Source organism: Rhinatrema bivittatum, chromosome 1, assembly GCF_901001135.1.
Source record: "Rhinatrema bivittatum chromosome 1, aRhiBiv1.1, whole genome shotgun sequence".
In the NCBI taxonomy this organism is placed as follows: Eukaryota; Metazoa; Chordata; class Amphibia; order Gymnophiona; family Rhinatrematidae; genus Rhinatrema; species Rhinatrema bivittatum.
This window is the reverse complement of record NC_042615.1, coordinates 774726302-774743119: the sequence shown is the minus strand read 5'-3', so window position 1 is coordinate 774743119 and position 16818 is coordinate 774726302. Positions and strand designations below refer to the sequence as shown.

Genomic DNA, 16818 nt, shown 5'->3' with positions numbered 1-16818 from the left:
GGAGAGCGGGCGTTCGCCCGCTCTCCCGCGGACTTTACTGTATCGGCCCGAATGTGTGGATGAGACGATGGTGCAAAGAAGAGGGATTCAGTTTTGAAAGGAACTGGGGAATATTTTGGGGAAGTGGGAGTTTTTTCCGAAAGGATGGGCTCCACCTTAACCAGGGAGGAAGCAGACTGCTGGCCCTAACCTTTAAAAAGGATATAGAGTAGCTTTTAAACTAGAACAAGGTGGAAAGCCGACAGTCACTCAGCAGTGCATGATTCGAAGGGAGGTATCTTCAATGGATACTAATGATACATTAGAATTAGGGCATCCCAACAGTGAGGTTCCACAATAAGAAAAGTAGTCCAAGTGCCTGTAATTAAAAACTCACCAGAGCTAAAATAATTCCAATGTATCTCTATCAATTAAAAAGCGGAATGAAAATACAAACAAAAAACACACTTTGAAATGTTTGTATGCTAATACCAGAAGCCTAAGAAGTAAGATGAGAGGATTAGAATGTATAGCAGTGAATGATGACATAGACTTAATTGGCATCTCAGAGACATGGTGGAAGGAGGATAACCAATGGGACAGTGCTATGCAGGGGTACAAATTATATTGCAATGACAGAGAGGAGTATCTGGGAGGTGGGATGATGCTTTATGTCCAGGCTAGCATAGAGTCCAACAGGATAAAGATCCTGCATGAGACTAAATGCACAATTGAATCTTTATGGGTAGAAATCCCTTGTATAAGAACATAAGAACAAAATAAATTACTATGCTGGGTCAGACCATCAAGCCCAGCATCCTGTTTCCAATAGAGGCCAAACCAGGCTACAAGAACCTGGCAATTACCCAAACACCAAGAAGATCCCATGCTACTGATGCAATTAATAGCACTGGCTATGTTGGGGACGAGTTTAGTGATAGGAGTATTTTACCATCCACCTGGCCAAGATGGTGAGACATACAGTGAAATGCTAAGAGAAATTAGGGAAGCTAACCAAATTGGTAGTGCAGTAATAACACTGGGCAACAATGACACACATGGAAATGTATAAGAATTGACTAATTTCATTTCCGTAACATAACTTTTGTGAAAATTTGTTGCCCAGTGTAATGGGAGATTTCAATTACCCCAATATTGACTGGATAAATGTAACATCAGGGCATGCTAGAGAGATAGGTTTCTGGATGAAATAAATGACAGTTTTATGGAGCAATTGATTCAGGAACCAATAAAAGAGGGAGCAATTTTAGATCTAATTCTCAGTGGAGCACAGGATTTAGTGAGAGAGGTAACAGTGGTGGGGCTGCTTGGCAATAGTGATCATAATATGATCAAATTTGAATTAATGACTGGAAGGGGGACAGTAAGTAGGGATGTGCAGAGCAAAAGTTTAAGTTCATATGCCCATATGTCCAAAGGGGGTCCCATTTGCGGTCAATATGGACATAAACAGAATTCAATGAGTTGAGTATATGTCCATATGTGCAAATAAAAATTTAAACCCCTCACCCTCCTTAATCCCCCCCCAAGACTTACCACAACTCCCTGGTGGTCCAGCGGGGTCAGGACGCCATTTCTGACCAACTTTGCAAGGAGCACGTGACGTCGGCGTCACGTCGGAGTGACGCGGCATCACGTGATTCCCCACGGGTTCGCGCCGGAACGCTCGTTCGGCCCAAAAGGAACTTTTGGCCAGCTTGGGGGGGCCTCCTGACACCCCCAAGCTGGCCAAAAGTTCCTTTTGGGCCGAACGAGGGTGCCGGAGGGAACTCGCGGGGAATCACGTGACGCCGCATCACTGCGACGTGGCGCCGACGTCACGTGCTCCTCGGAAAGGCTTTCAGAAATGGCGTCCTCACTCCTCGCTGGATCACCAGGGAGTTGTGGTAAGTCTTTGGGGGGGGATTAAGGAAGGTGAGGGGTTTAAATTTTTATTTTGGATCAACAATCGCGATTTCCAACTTATTCAACATAGCTATGTTGAATAAGTTGGAAATCCGATCGTTTATGTCTTATCACTTTTTTAAGTTAAAAAAAAAAAATAAGTAGCGTTTTACATTTATGTTCAATACGAATGCACACCCCTAACAGTAAGCAAATCCACAGCTCTAATGCTAAACTTTCAAAAGGGAAACTTTGATAAATAAGAAAAATGGAAAAAAACTGAAAGGAACAGTTACAAAGGTAAAAAGTGTGCAAGAGGCATGGAGATTGTTAAAAAAAAAGACCATCTTAGAGGCACAGTGTAGATGTATTCCACACATTAAGAAAGGTAGAAGGAAGGCAAAACGATTACTGGCATGGTTAAAAGGTGAAGTGAAAGAGGCTATTTTAGCCAAAAGATCTTCATTCAAAAATTGGAAGAAAGATCCAACAGAAAAAAATAGGATAAATCATAAGTGTTGGCAAGTTAAATGTAAGACATTGATAAGACGGGCTTAGAGAAAATTTGAAAAGTATTTGGCCATGGAGGCAAAACTCATTGTAAACACTTTTTAAAATATAACCAAAGCAGAAAGCCTGCGAGGGAGTCAGTTGGACTTTTAGATGAACAAGGGGTTAAAAAGGGCACTTAGAGAAGATAAGGCCATAATGGAAAGATTAAACAATGTCTTTGCTTCGGTGTTTACTGAGGAGGATGTTGGGGAGATACCCATTCCAGAGAAGGTTTTCATGGGTAATGATTCAGATGGACTGAACCAAACCACTTTGAACCTTGAAGATGTGGTAGGCCTGATTGACAAAGTAAAGTGTAGTAAATCACCTGGACCAGGGTTCTGAAGGAATTAAAAAATGAAATTTCAGACTATTAGTAAAAATTTGTAACCTATCATTAAAATCATCCATTGTACCTGCATACTGGAAGGTGGCTAATGTAACCCCAATATTTAAAAAGGGCACCAGGGGCGATCTGGGAAACTACAGACCGGTTAGCCTGACTTCAGTGCCAGGAAAAATAGTGGAAAGTATTCTAAAGATCAAAGTCAGAGAACATATAGAAAGACATGGTTTAATGGAAGAAAGTCAGCATGGTGTTACCCAAGGCAAGTATTGCCTCACAAATCTGCTTCACTTTTTTCAAGGGATTAATAAACATGTACATAAAGGTGAACTCGTAGATGCAGTGTATTTGGATTTTCAGAAGGCATTTGACAAAGTTCCTCATGAGAGGCTTCTAGGAAAAGTAAAAAGTCATGGGATAGGTGGTGATGTCCTCTCGTGGATTACAGAGTAGGATTAAATGGGCAATTTTCTCAGTGGAGGGGGTGAGCAGTGGAGTGCCTCAGGGATCTGTACTGGGAACTATGCTTTTCAATATATTTATAAATGATCTGGAAAGGAATACAACGAGTGAGGTAATCAAATTTACAGATGATACAAAATTATTCAGAGTAATTAAATCACGTGCGTATTGCAATAAATTATTCAGAGTAATTAAGTCATGTGTGGATTGCGATAAATTTCAGGAGAACCTTGTGAGACTGAAATTGGGCATCCAAATGGCAGATGAAATTTAATGTGGATAAGTGCAACGTGATGCAAATAGGGAAAAATAACCCATGTTATAATTGCACATATTAGGAGCTACCACCCAGGAGAGAGATCTAGGCGTCATGATGGATAATACATTGAAACTGTCGGCTCAGTGTGCTGCAGCAGTCAAAAAAGCAAACAGAATGTTAGGAATTATTAGGAAGGGAATGGTGAATAAAAGGGAAAATGTCATAATGCCTCTGTATCCCTCCATGGTGAGACCACACCTTGAATATTGTATAAATTCTGGGCGCCACTTCTCAAAAATGATATAGTTGCGATGGAGAAGGTAAAGAGAAGGGCATCCAAAATGATAAAGGGGTTGGAATAGCTCCCCTATGTGGAAAGGCTAAAGAGGCTAGAACTGTTCAGCTTGGAGAAGAGACAGCTGAGGGGGGATATGATAGAGGTGTTTAAAATCATGAGAGGTCTAGAATGGGTAATAGTGAATCGGTTATTAACTCTTTAGGATAATAGAAGGATTAGGGGGCACTCTATGAAGTTAGCATGTAGCTCATTTAAAACTAATCGGAGAACGTTCTTTTTCACTCAACGCATAATTAAACTCTGAAATTTGTTGCCAGGGGATGTGATTAGTGCAGTTAGTGTAGCTGGATTTAAAAAAGGATTGGATAAGTTCTTGGAGGAGAAGTCCATTACCTGCTATTAATCAAGTTGACTTAGAAAATAGCCACTGGTTTTATCAACATCAGTAGCATGGGATAGACTTAGTTTTTGTGTACTTGCCAGGTACTTATAGCCTGGGTTGGCCACTGTTAGAAACAGGATGCTGGGTTTGATGGACCCTTGGTCTTACCCAGTATGGCATGTTCTTATGTTCTTACATTCTTATTCTGAATGTCATAAAAGGTTAGAGTTGATAGGATTCAGCCTTCTGGCTGAGCCCCAATTTTGGGCCTGGGCCTAGGCCTAGGTGAAGGCTTCAGTGACAGGACCCATCTTTGGGATTACGCCAAGATTTTGGTAAAAGAACCCAGCCTTCAGGCCCCAGCGGCAGGCCCGGGCTAGGCCAAAGGCTTGGCAAGTGGGCCAGACCTTTCCGCCGGGTCTAGGTCTCATGATGAGACAAGATCTTGGGTCGAACCTAGGCCTATGCCTTCAGGCCCAGGAAGGCCCCAGCAAAGCTTCAAATTGGTGTGGGAAGGTCAGGTCATCGTCATTTAGAAAAATGGCACTGACCAGGCCCTGGTCTTTTTTCTTGAAGGATTTTGTGCTTTTGAGGTATTGAGGTATGGAGTGGGCGTATGGAGTGAGGGGAGGAGAAAGGCCCCTCTACTAGAAACTGATTCATTAGAACTTGGACTGCTTTGGGGGATGACTATAGACCACAAGTTCTTTTTTAAATTTTGGGAGTTTGGGGGAGAGTTGGATTTGTGGAAGGGGGGAGAATCTGTTGTATATTGTATGTTATGCAAGGAGGAATGGCAGGGTCATTTGGCCATTATGGCCTACTTGGTGATTTGGTTGGGGAAGGTCCGTCATCATGCAACCACTGGCTAATATTTATTTTATTTGGTTGTTGGGGCCACCTTGAGTGGAAGCTTTCAGGGTGAGGAGGGGGATTAGCCTTGACCCCCCTCACAGGGGTTTTCTTTTTGCCAACATTTTTTTTTAGTTAGAGTGGCTTTTAACATGAGACCATCAGAATCTGTGTTAGGGTCTCAATGCTCCCACAGTAGATTAACTTTTCTCAAATAGGTATAGTTGAATTAACATGGATAACAACTTTCTAAATCAGCTGCTTTAATATAGTCACATCAGATTGCATATTGATGAGCTGCTTTGCATGGATTTGCAACATTCATGCATGAAGATCCCTGCAAAGAAGCTCATTGTAATAGAGGGAATCTGGGCCAGGTTATACTAAATATCACATAATGCACATGATATCGCCATGATAGGGCTTTGATGCGTTAGAGCCCTACTGCATCTTGATGCATCACCCAGGTAGAGTATTCCAATTGAAAGCCTTGTATTTTCTGCAGGTTTTTGCTACTGCAGTATAAGTGATTTGATGTTCATTGATTATCCTGTTAAATTCTAGCTCATTTTATTTTTGATTGTGTTTGATTTGAACTTCATGTCCTGGAGCTCGCAGAGTATAAATATTGTTCATATAGAATAAATAAATAAGTATGGATCATTTCAAATTGAAGTACAGAATGCTGGAAATCCCTAGCACCAGCATCATATTTAGTTGAACCTTTTCTGAAAGATTTCACTACATGCAAAATGGAAACTGTTCAGCTAATGCAGTTAAGTGTGATCTAGTCTTGATGAAGCATTTGGTGTATGGACAATTATTACTGTTATATAATTGTTTTCCCTGTACTTGAATTATATTTCTCCTAGGTCTTGAAAAAGGCAGTCAATATAGTTTCCAAGTGGCAGCCATGACGATAAATGGAACTGGACCTGCTTCTGACTGGTTTACTGCTGAGACTCCAGAAAATGATCTTGATGGTAACTGCCTAACTTTATTGTGGACATATTAAATTTCATGGGTTTTTTGCTAGAATGCACCAATTGAATTGTATCAATTCTAGCATGATCTAAAGAGTTGGAATGCCCATGGGTTACATTTCAAAGAAGGGATCACCGGTATCATGCTGATCCAGAAGGATTACCTGCTGCTGTTGAGCAGCTAAATCAGAAACAAAGTATGGGCTTACTGGAATATTCTAAACAAGCCTTTGTGTCTCCTTTATCCTATCCGTTTTACTTCATCAAAGAAGCTGAATTCATTTGTTTGTTAACTTCTAAAAATTGAAAAGCATCATTTTTTAAAACATTAATTAAGTATTCTTTCCCCATTCTTCCTTGGGTATTGTGTAAGGTCTTCTATTCATTTTTACAGCACTTAAGAATAACATATCAAATTCATTTTTCCATGTGCCAAGAATGGGAAAATTTACAATAAATTAGGTTCTATTGTCCTTGGAGCACATGCAATTTCTATAAAGAAGCCAAATATTTACAGGGACTGTGAAACTCAAAAACTGTACATACTGATGACAATTTTATAGTCATTTACCCATGCAAATAGAGAGTTTACCCTAATAAATTGGCTGTCTGAAAATTGCTGTCACTCAGTTTGACTGAAGGTGCAGGTGGGACTCCATAGCATGCGCACTTGCAGTCAGATTGAGGGGAAGTTAGGACTGGATTTAAAACAGGAGCACCCAAAGGCAATGGGCCAGGATGTCCCTCAAGTTCCTTCTATAATAAGAGGATGCCACCTGCCCCTGCCCCCCCCCCCCCCCCCCAAGAATTCTGGGAAGTACAAGGAGACTTTTATCCACCTTCACCCTGCTTAGATCTTTACCCGGTCATGGTCATCAACTCATATCCTGCAGGAGTAGTGTGTGCATCAAAACACTTTAACACAGAGCCTGCAAGTCCTCACATGTTAACAAGTCCTGCCATATCCCACTTGGAAATCAGTATGAATGGGCAGGTTGCCACAGGGCTTGTTAGTGCGAAGGCTTGTAGGCTCCATACCAAAGTGTTTTGATGCAGTGGCATGCTACAGGATTGGTGCCACTCTATACTATAGGAGGCACCATGGAGGCAACAAGCCCAGATGAAGGCTTGGCAGCAGGAACTGTGCTCCAGCACCTATGAAAATTTGGTGCCAGAGGCAGTTGCCTACATTACCTATACATAAATCCAGGTCTGGGGGAAGAAATTCGATTTTTTTAATACTTCCACATGCTGATTTCCAGCAAAAATCTACCCACTGAAAAAGTAGGTGTGGTCTGCCAGTTCTTGGTGAAGGTAGGCAATTTTCAGATGGAAAGCATGTGCAAACTTTAGTTTTGAAATTTAGGAATAAGATCTGCGAATACAAAGTATCTGTGAACTTTGTCCCTTGGAGGACTGTTAGAAAATTGCCTTCATAGTGTTTATTATATATTCCTAGCACAATTGGACATTATGCCATTCATTTACTGACTAAGTTGTATGACTGTTAAGATACTTTGAGGCCAATGCTATACCATGCGCTGGCTGCAGCAAGGTTTAACCCTCAATTGGACAATGGTTTTGGATGCGTGTTCATAACCCTCAATGCAAAATGGGAGTTAGCACATCCAAAATACATGTTCAATTGCACGCTTAGGTAATAGCACTCATCACATGCAAATGCATGTTGATGAGTTGATCTATTTCCACTCATGCAAAAAGAAATGTGCGCCTGAGGCACACATTTTTACTCACCAAAATTAACGCCTGCTCCAGAGCAGGCGTTAATTTTGGAGGAGCCCAAAATATGCACAGAAAAGCAGAAAACACTGTCCTCCAAAAAAAGATTAAAAAAAAAAAAATGTTGCTAGCGGTCAGGTTAGGAAAATGGATGCTCTAAAACTGAGCATCCGTTTTCCTAATCAGCCGACAGCCACCAATCCTGGGCACCCGCTGCCGAGGAGGCACTAGGGGCACGCAGTCTCCCCTAGCACCTGCTTTTTACTGTGGCAGCCCCTTTGCATTTTACATTTGGCGCTCCAGAGAGGCAGATCAGCGCGCATTAAGAGAGCGGGAGCTCAGTTATGAGCGCCCCCTTTAACACGCACTGATATTGCATCGGCCTGATTGAGAAGTAACCGAAAAATACAAAAATAATTAAAAAGCACATTTGTTAACTTTGCATGAATTTTTTTGACTATGATAAAAGTAAAAACTAAGTCAATAGGAAAACAAAGCGAAACTACAGCAAATTTTGTTACACTTTGCTAGAGTATATTTTTCTGCCATTGAAAAGCATTGATAGTCAGCAGGCGATAGCTGCCTATTAGTAACATGGAGTGCTGAAAGTATCAGCTAAACAAGAGTAGCATTGTTGCACAGATTGTTAACGGCATTTTCCTTTCTGTTCCTGCAACTCATGCAGTTCCTTTTGCTTTCGCCGTATGTCTGCTTGGAGAAAGGCATCATGGAAATGAACCATCTCTCGGAGAACTGCTCCAACTCCCCGTGGACATTGCTTTTAATTAGTGTGTTTTGTTAAAGCGATTAGAAATCCAAACAGCACATCTGATTCAAGGTTCCCCAGGAAGCTTGCATGCTTTTATTGACAGCTGGGAAGTTTTTAAATATTTATTTGGAGCCTCGAGAATATTTTTTTCCCCTGTAAAAATAATGCTCAGGCTTAGTTTCCCTGAAGGATTCTGTTTAAATAGCTTGAACAAGGATGAAAGAAAACCTCTGAACAAGTTTACAAAGCTATTCTCCAGGAGAAAGAGATGGGATTACTCACTATATCTTCCTATTACCATCTTGAACTGATGGAACCTGTTAATTGCATTGCAGGGTGATATACAGGTGCTCACCTGTTGCCTGTGAATGTGTGTGTGTGTGTGTGTGTGTGTGTGTGTGTGTGTGTGTGAATAGAGACAGATAGATAAATGGATAGATAGATATACAGATATAGATAGATATGGATATAGATAAAGGTAGATATTCAGACTTATCTGCATATGCAAGTTAGCCGGATAAGACTTATCCATCTAACTTACTTATGTTGCTGAATATCCATGAATAAAATGCTACTTAGCCAGATAAGTCTTAACCAGCTAGGTTAGACCTGCTCTATGGCAGGTCTAATTATTTGGTTAACATAACCAGATAAGTCCATATTGGCACTTATTCGGTCCAGCTAGACTGCTATGTTATGTTCCTTGCCCGCCTCTGACTTATCCAGTTACCTACTTAGCTGGATAGGTGGCTTATTTGGCTAAGTTGCGGTCACTGAGCATTAGGGATGTGAATCATGTGATTGATCGTCTTAACGATCGATTTTGGGGGGGGGGAGGGAAATCTGATCGTCATGGTTTTTTTTGTTAAAAAATCGTAAATCGGGGGAGGGCGGGAAAACCGGCTCACCAAAACAACCCTAAAAACCACTCCGACCTTTAAAACAAATCCCCCACCCTCCCGAACCCCCCCCCAAAATGTTTTAAATTACCTGGGGTCCAGTGTGTGGGGGGGGGGGGGGTCCTGGCACGATCTCTTGCTCTCGGGCCACGGCTGCGTTAATAGAAATGGTGCCGGTGGCCCTTTGCCCTTACCATATGACAGGGCAAAGGTAGCGCCGGCGCCATTTTGGTTCCATTCACCCGACGTCACGAGTGCAGGAGATCGCTCCTGGACCCCCGCTGGACCCCCATGGACTTTTGGCCAGCTTGGGGGGGCCTCCTGACCCCCACAAGACTTGCCAAAAGTCCAGCGGGGGTCTGGGAGCGACCTCCTGGACTCGAGCCGTATTACCAATATTCAAAATGGCGCCGGCACTACCTTTGCCCTCACTATGTCATGACTCATGACGTCGTGACATCGTGACGTCGGGTGAATGGAACCAAAATGGCGCCAGCACTACCTTTGCCCTGTCATATGGTAAGGGCAAAGGGCCACCGGCGCCATTTCTATTAATGCAGCCGTGGCCCGAGAGTGGGAGATCGTGCCGGAACACCCCCCCCCCACTGGACCTCAGGTAATTTAAAACATTTTTGGGGGGGGGTTCGGGAGGGTGGGGGATTTGTTTTAAAGGGTCGGGGTGGGTTTTAGGGTTGTTTTGGTGTGCCGGTTTTTCCGCCCTCCCCCGATTTATGATTTTTTGACGATAAATCGGGGGAATTGCTATTGTATCGCGGCTCTAACGATTTTTGATGATTTAAAATATATCTGACGATTGTTTGAAATTGTCAAAAAACGATTCACATCCCTAGCATAGCCAGATATTCAGTGGCCACCACTTAACTGGATAAATTGCTACTTCTCCGGCTAACCAGTACTCAATGCATTTTGAATATTGGGCTCATAATGAGTAGCTAAATTTGCATTGTATTACAGTATCCTTTAAGTCTGCATGAATGCAACAGAACAAATTGCATAGAGCTGAGAATGGTATGCATTGTATTACTATTATATCTAGTTTAGTTTAGTTTAATGTATTTGATTAATCGCCTTTCTTTAGAACTAGTCAAAGGGATGTACAATAAAGTTCATAACATAATGCAAATTAAAACATAACAATTACCTACCTAGGACTGTGTTAATTTATGGTATTTGGCAGGTGTTACATCATTATATGTTTTATAATGTTTAACATATCACTCACCAAATATAATATTGTTGTATTCTATAGTACTCTTCAAAGTGAAATATAAAAAAACAGTAGCAAATAAATCACACTAGCTGGAGAACATGCATAAACACATTTGCACATTTTTTGACTATAGTCACACAACTCTAGACAGCAGACCTTACTTGGTTGGGATGTTGAAAAACATCTACTATATATGGTTATGATAAATTCAAAATGACTTTATTTCCCTAGCGTTGTTGTTTGTTCCAAAGATCCAAACCATATATTTGAGCTATTCTTTTTTTCTATTTTTTATAACTAAACAACTGGCACTGCAGTTTGAAATGTTGCATACTGGGCAAACAACATTTGAGTTTCTTGAAACAGAGAGATAATACAGTCAATCATAACTTTACACATATATTGTCAATAAAATATTAATAATGTTTCTGAATACAGAACATAGACAACTTATTTTTTAAAACCTTATGACTTCTCCTGAGGCTGAGAATGTCTCCTCTTGTTTAAGTTAAAGCTCATCATTCAGTGAACTATTATGGTGGTTTTGATTGCTTACTGCTTCCATACCATGGGTTCCTGCTTGCGGTGTATTCAGAATAGTAAATCCAATTGAATAACAAACTACTATCCAACAATTAAGATTTTTTTTCAATATTTTGAACTGTCAATAAAGGTGCATGTTCACAGCTTTTAGTATAAAAGATTCAAATACAGTACATTTTGTGAAGAATTCACAACATTTTGATGATTTTTCACAGAGGGAGTTTGCTGAGAACACATTCTGTTCTGAATGTGTTAAAGATGGTGCAGACAGGTTAGCATAGTCCTTATGCAGCAGCCCCTCTCTCTGTTATTGCACAGGCTTAAAGTTCAAACATGCTAGCTCCCGTCACTAATACGGTTGGCCTGCTTGAATTTCATCAGAAAGGCACAATGGAATCCTTCCTTTAAATGTAGGAGGTTGACTGTATGCTTCCTTTTGCAATCCTCTTGCTGTTTGGCACAAGTTCCACTTTGCAGCATGTTAGCATATGATATTTATAGAAAAAGAACACACTGTAATAGGTCAATTGACACTTCTATTATTAAAGCTATGCAATATTGTCTTTACTACATATGTTCTGCTTAGTTTGACTGAAAAAGTATTTTCTAATTCTGCAATTGCTTCAACATTTCAAGGGAGAAAAACATTCCTAGGAAAAATGTAGTAAGAAATCCTACTAAGCCTTCCATTATACCATCTGTGTTAGACAATGAATTATAATCCTTTGTATATTGACATTTCCAAGGCTTCTAGAGAGAATACTTCACAATCAGAGTATGTCTTTTGTTGGCATCCACATGTTCTAAGTGTCTGTTTTTCTGAGATCATTGCTTGTCATGTTGTAGGCTTCTTCAGAGGGGTGAAATATTGACCTGTCTCCTTCCGCTCTCAAAGAGACAAGTTACTGTGCCATTTTTCTAAAGGAGTTTGCAACAGAGTAGCTGGTATACTTTAAAATGGAAGTTCCAACGAAAGACATAGTCCCAATTACTGGATAAGGCATACAGCACCTAAGATGTTAGTAGGTCATTACTTCAAGCATCGTAGAACTCCTTATAAAGATGAAAATGGTTTATTAGATGCCAGTCAGCTATTGCACAATACAAACAGAACTGTGGAGGCAGGCTAAATTTGTTAGAGGAATAGTCACAAAATTGCCTTCATCTTGACCTAGAAAATAAGGAATGTTATCCAATAGATGTGATTAAAAAAGTTAGCTCATTAATTGAGTAGTCATACAGTTCTTTGGCAAAATAATGCAATACTGGTAGTCAATTATGCAGTCTGTTAGGACATCTCTGTACATTTGTATGTAAACGGGGTTTGTGGAGACAAATTTTCAACAACTGTAAATATTCTGGGTCCCACTTCTGTCAAGAATTCAATCCTTTCCCAGGTTCCAAGGCCAAAACTAAGAATGTATAATGATACCCTTTATCAAACAGGGACTAACTATACTATAAAAATATTGCTGGAACAACTGAAGAGAGATTGATACAGAAGACTCATCCCTGTTTTCTGAGCTGAAGGTCAAATGGAAAGCTGTGATTAGGAAAGGAAATTTAATTAGAACCATGATAGTCATGAAAAGAAGCATGGTTAAATTTTAATTAATAATTTTCTCTGGACTAAGATTTTATTGCAGACTTAATTTCTACTGGCAGATGCATTTTTCTGTAAATATGAGTAATATATTGGCTTTTATCTTTGAATCACAGAGTCTCAGGTCCCTGACCAGCCAAGCTCTCTTCATGTCAAACCATTGACTACCAGTATTGTCATGAGCTGGACTCCACCACTGAACCCAACCATTGTTGTGAGAGGTTACATCATTGGATATGGTGTAGGAAGCCCTTATGCTGAGACAGTACGGGTGGACAGTAAACAACGCTATTATTCGATTGAAAATTTGGGTAGGTAATTATATATTCTATTTCTTGAAAGACAGTTTTCATGATAGCTTGTTCTTTTTATTTTCTATAGATACTATGTTGGGTATTATTGGAGCATGATTCACACTAACTAACCCACAATGAATATGCATGAGATAAATATGTATACATTGGTACTCCAACATATGCAAATTCACTCTTGCATGTTCATTGTGGATATCCTGAAAAAATCAGACTGACTCTGAAATCAAGAGGATAATTTTGGGAAGCCTTGAACTAAATAATGTCCTCTAAGATCAAGAAATGCATAGATTGCATTATTCTATATTCTTTCCTTTCCAAAAACATTACTTTATAGTATATAAAGAAGATATTGCCTATTCTCCTCCTACTTTCTGGCTTTCAGAAAGTGAGAAAACAGTAATAATGTACTGTTACAGAAATGTAAGAACACAAGTATATTGCCATTCAATTGAGAAATAACTAGATTTGTCTGAAAGCCCATCTTTTTTGAATAGTATATTGTATGCCTATATTAGAAGGAGCAGAGGATTTAAACAGATGTTAAATGTATATGGAGCGGGTAGACTTATGTTAACAGGGGTATTTTTAGATATTGAGTTGAGGACTTAAATATATGTTAAATGTATATGGAGCGGGTAGACTGATGTTAACAGGGGTATTTTTGAATATATGTTAATTAATGTCATGATGTTTACAATTTAGATGTTTTGGGATTTTATTGAATGATTGGATGTATGCAGTATGAATGAGATATTAGATATGTTTAGACATTAGATTTTAGGATGCATATATGTTTCACATAAGCCAGCATGTTGCACAAAGTTAACATATTTAATAAATTTATTTAATTATTGGGCTTTGGATTTTGGCCTACTTACCTCTGGTATAGTTGTATGGTTACACATTAGACAGAGGGATTGCACGTAATTATTGTACCTATATTAGAAGGAGGTCAATTTTCAAAAGTTATTTTATTCGGGCAAATACTGATTTAGCCAGATAGAAGGGCTGTCAGAAAATTGCTTACCCTCCATCTGGCTAACAGTATGTGTCAGGTTCCACAGCTTGCATGCATTTAGCTGGGTTAAAAGAAGGTATTTGCCGTGACTGGATTTGGGTGGGATTATGAATTAAATAACTTGTGTGCATTGCATTTTTTATTTCCCAGGAAACTTTAGCCCACTCATAAAGCATCTGCAAAGTTTGCAGGCCAGTTGTTCCCATGGACAGTTTTCACAGGAAAAGTATGGGCAGACTTTCCCTTTGAAAATTAGTACAAGTCCATGGCTGGGAAGCAACCATGGACTTTTCTTGTGGACAGGCTGTTTTGAAGATTATCCCCATAATAGATACCATAAATTTTCTTTCAAAGTTCAAACTTTGAACCTGAGAAAAATGTATGAGCCATATATGCTGCAAGGAAAACTACCAAGGAGGAATACAGTTGATTATAGTAATTTGTATTTGGAATTTGGGATAAGAGCCAATGTCCTACTATGGGTTAGTAACTGCTTATAGGGTTGGAAACAGAGTAGGACTAAATGGTCAGTTTTCCAAAGGGAAAGAGGTGAATGGTGAAGTACCCAAGGGATCTGCACTGGAGACCAGTGTGGTTCAACATATTCATTAATGATTTGATAAAAGGAGCAATGAGTGAAGTGATCAAATTTGCAGAGGACACAAAATTATTAACAGTGTGAGGAATTGTGAAAACCTTGCCAGACTGGGGAACTGCATATTTAAATGAGAAATATAATGTAAAGCAAACAAGTGCATAGTGATGCACAAAGGGAAAAATAGTCATACCTACTATATATGTACACAATGCTGGATTCTACATTAGGAGCAGAAAATGACCTTGGAGTCTGATTGTAGGCATTATATTGAAATCCTTATCTCACGGTACAGCAGTTGTCTTAAAAGAAAATAGAATGTTAATAACAGGCAGAGCTAGGAAAATGCCTCTCTGCCCTTTCCTCTCCTCTATTCCTGTCTCCCCAGATAAAAAAAATCCCTGGACACCATGATTGGAATATATATAAACTGCAGCCTTATTAGCAAATACATAACACATTACCCGAGCCAATCATTCATTATAACCTTCATGAAAACAACTACAGTCCAGCAGCCTCTTCATCCAAAAAAAACAAATTCATAGCCCACCCTGTGGGATTAAATGGTCAGTTTTCACAGTGGAAAAAGGTAAACAGTGGAGTGCCTCAGGGATCTGTACTTGGACTGGTGCTTTCTAATACATTTATAAATGATCTGGAAAGGGGTACGATGAGTGAGGTGATCAAATTTGCGGATGACACAAAATTAAGCAGAGTAGTTAAATCTCAAGTGGATTGTAATGAATTGCAGGAGGACTTTGTGAGACTGGAAGATTGGAATAGGAGATGAAATTTAACATGGGCAAGTGCAAAGTGATGCATATAGGGAAAAATAACCCTTGCTGTAGTTCCACAATGTTAGGTTCTATCTTAGGAGTTACCACTCAGGAAAGAGATCTAGGCATCATAGTGGATAATATATTGAAATCGTTGGCCGAGTGTGCTGTGAAGATCAAAAAAGCAAACAGAATGTTAATTATTAAGAATGGAATGGAATATAAAATGGAGGATGTCATAATGCTTCTGTATCGCTCCATAGTGAGACCACACCTTGAATACTGTGTTGAGTTCTGGTCACTGCATCTCAAAAAGGATATAGCTGTACTGGAGAAAGTGTGATCAAAATGATAAGGGGCATGGAACGGCTGCCCTATGAGAAAAGGCTAAAGAAGTTAAAGCTGTTCAGTTTGGAGAAGAGAACTAAGGGGTGGGGGGGGGATATGATTGAAGTCTACAAAATCATGAAAGGAGTTGAATGTAAATTGGTTATTTACTTTCTCATAATAGAAGGACCAGGGGGCACTCCATGAAGTTAGCAAGTAGCTCATTTAAAACAAATTGAAGAAAATTCTTTTTCACTCAGCGCATAGTTGAGCTCTGGAATTCATTGCCAGAAGATGTGGTTACAGCAGTTAGTGTAACTGGGTTTTAAAAGATTTGGATAAGCTCCTAGAGGATAAATCCATAAACTGCTATGACGGTAATTAATAAGCAATAGTAGTTTGTAGTCTATCTAATGTCTGGGTACTTGCCAGGTACTTGTGACTTGGATTGGCCACTGTTGGAAGGATACTGGGCTTGTTGGACCCTTGGTCTCACCCAGTATGGCATATCTTATGTTCTTATGTATGTTCTTATGGTCACAATAGTGCCATGGGCCCTCTGCCATATTACTAGCTGGAATGCTGGCACCTTACAGGCTTAGCAGCTACTCTGTGGTTCTTTCCCATTCTCACCCTTCTCCTTTTCAGCCAAGCAGATCATGATGGGGGGGGGGGGGGGACACATGAGTAATACTATCAACAAGGACACATTCAACCTCTTTTGGCTCATGTACCCACCAAACAAACCTGCTGCAACAACATAACAATAGCAAAAGACAAAATTACATAGCCATTAGTGTTGCGATCCCCCCTGCTGCTGCGCTGCAGGAGGTCTCTTACCTTCCTCCAGAGGCCGCTCTGAAGCCAGGGCCTCGCCTGCGCATCATCCAGGACTTGCTCCAGGGCCTGAGAGGCCTAGCTGCTCCTGAGGCATGCCTGTGGCTTGCAAGCCTCAGCGTTTGGACTTCCTGCTTCCAGCCACGCC

The 16818-nt window shown here is 40.2% G+C and overlaps 1 protein-coding gene across 1 annotated transcript in view; it reads left to right on the top strand.

Moving 5' to 3' along the window:
• The window catches only part of DCC (DCC netrin 1 receptor), a 1677934-nt gene that overhangs the window by 1232844 nt on the left and 428272 nt on the right, over positions 1-16818 (top strand). Inside the window, exons 14-15 of the mRNA XM_029571056.1 lie at positions 5908-6018; positions 12920-13114. Coding sequence (XP_029426916.1) covers positions 5908-6018; positions 12920-13114 — 306 coding nt within the window. The remainder of the gene's footprint in view (positions 1-5907; positions 6019-12919; positions 13115-16818) is intronic.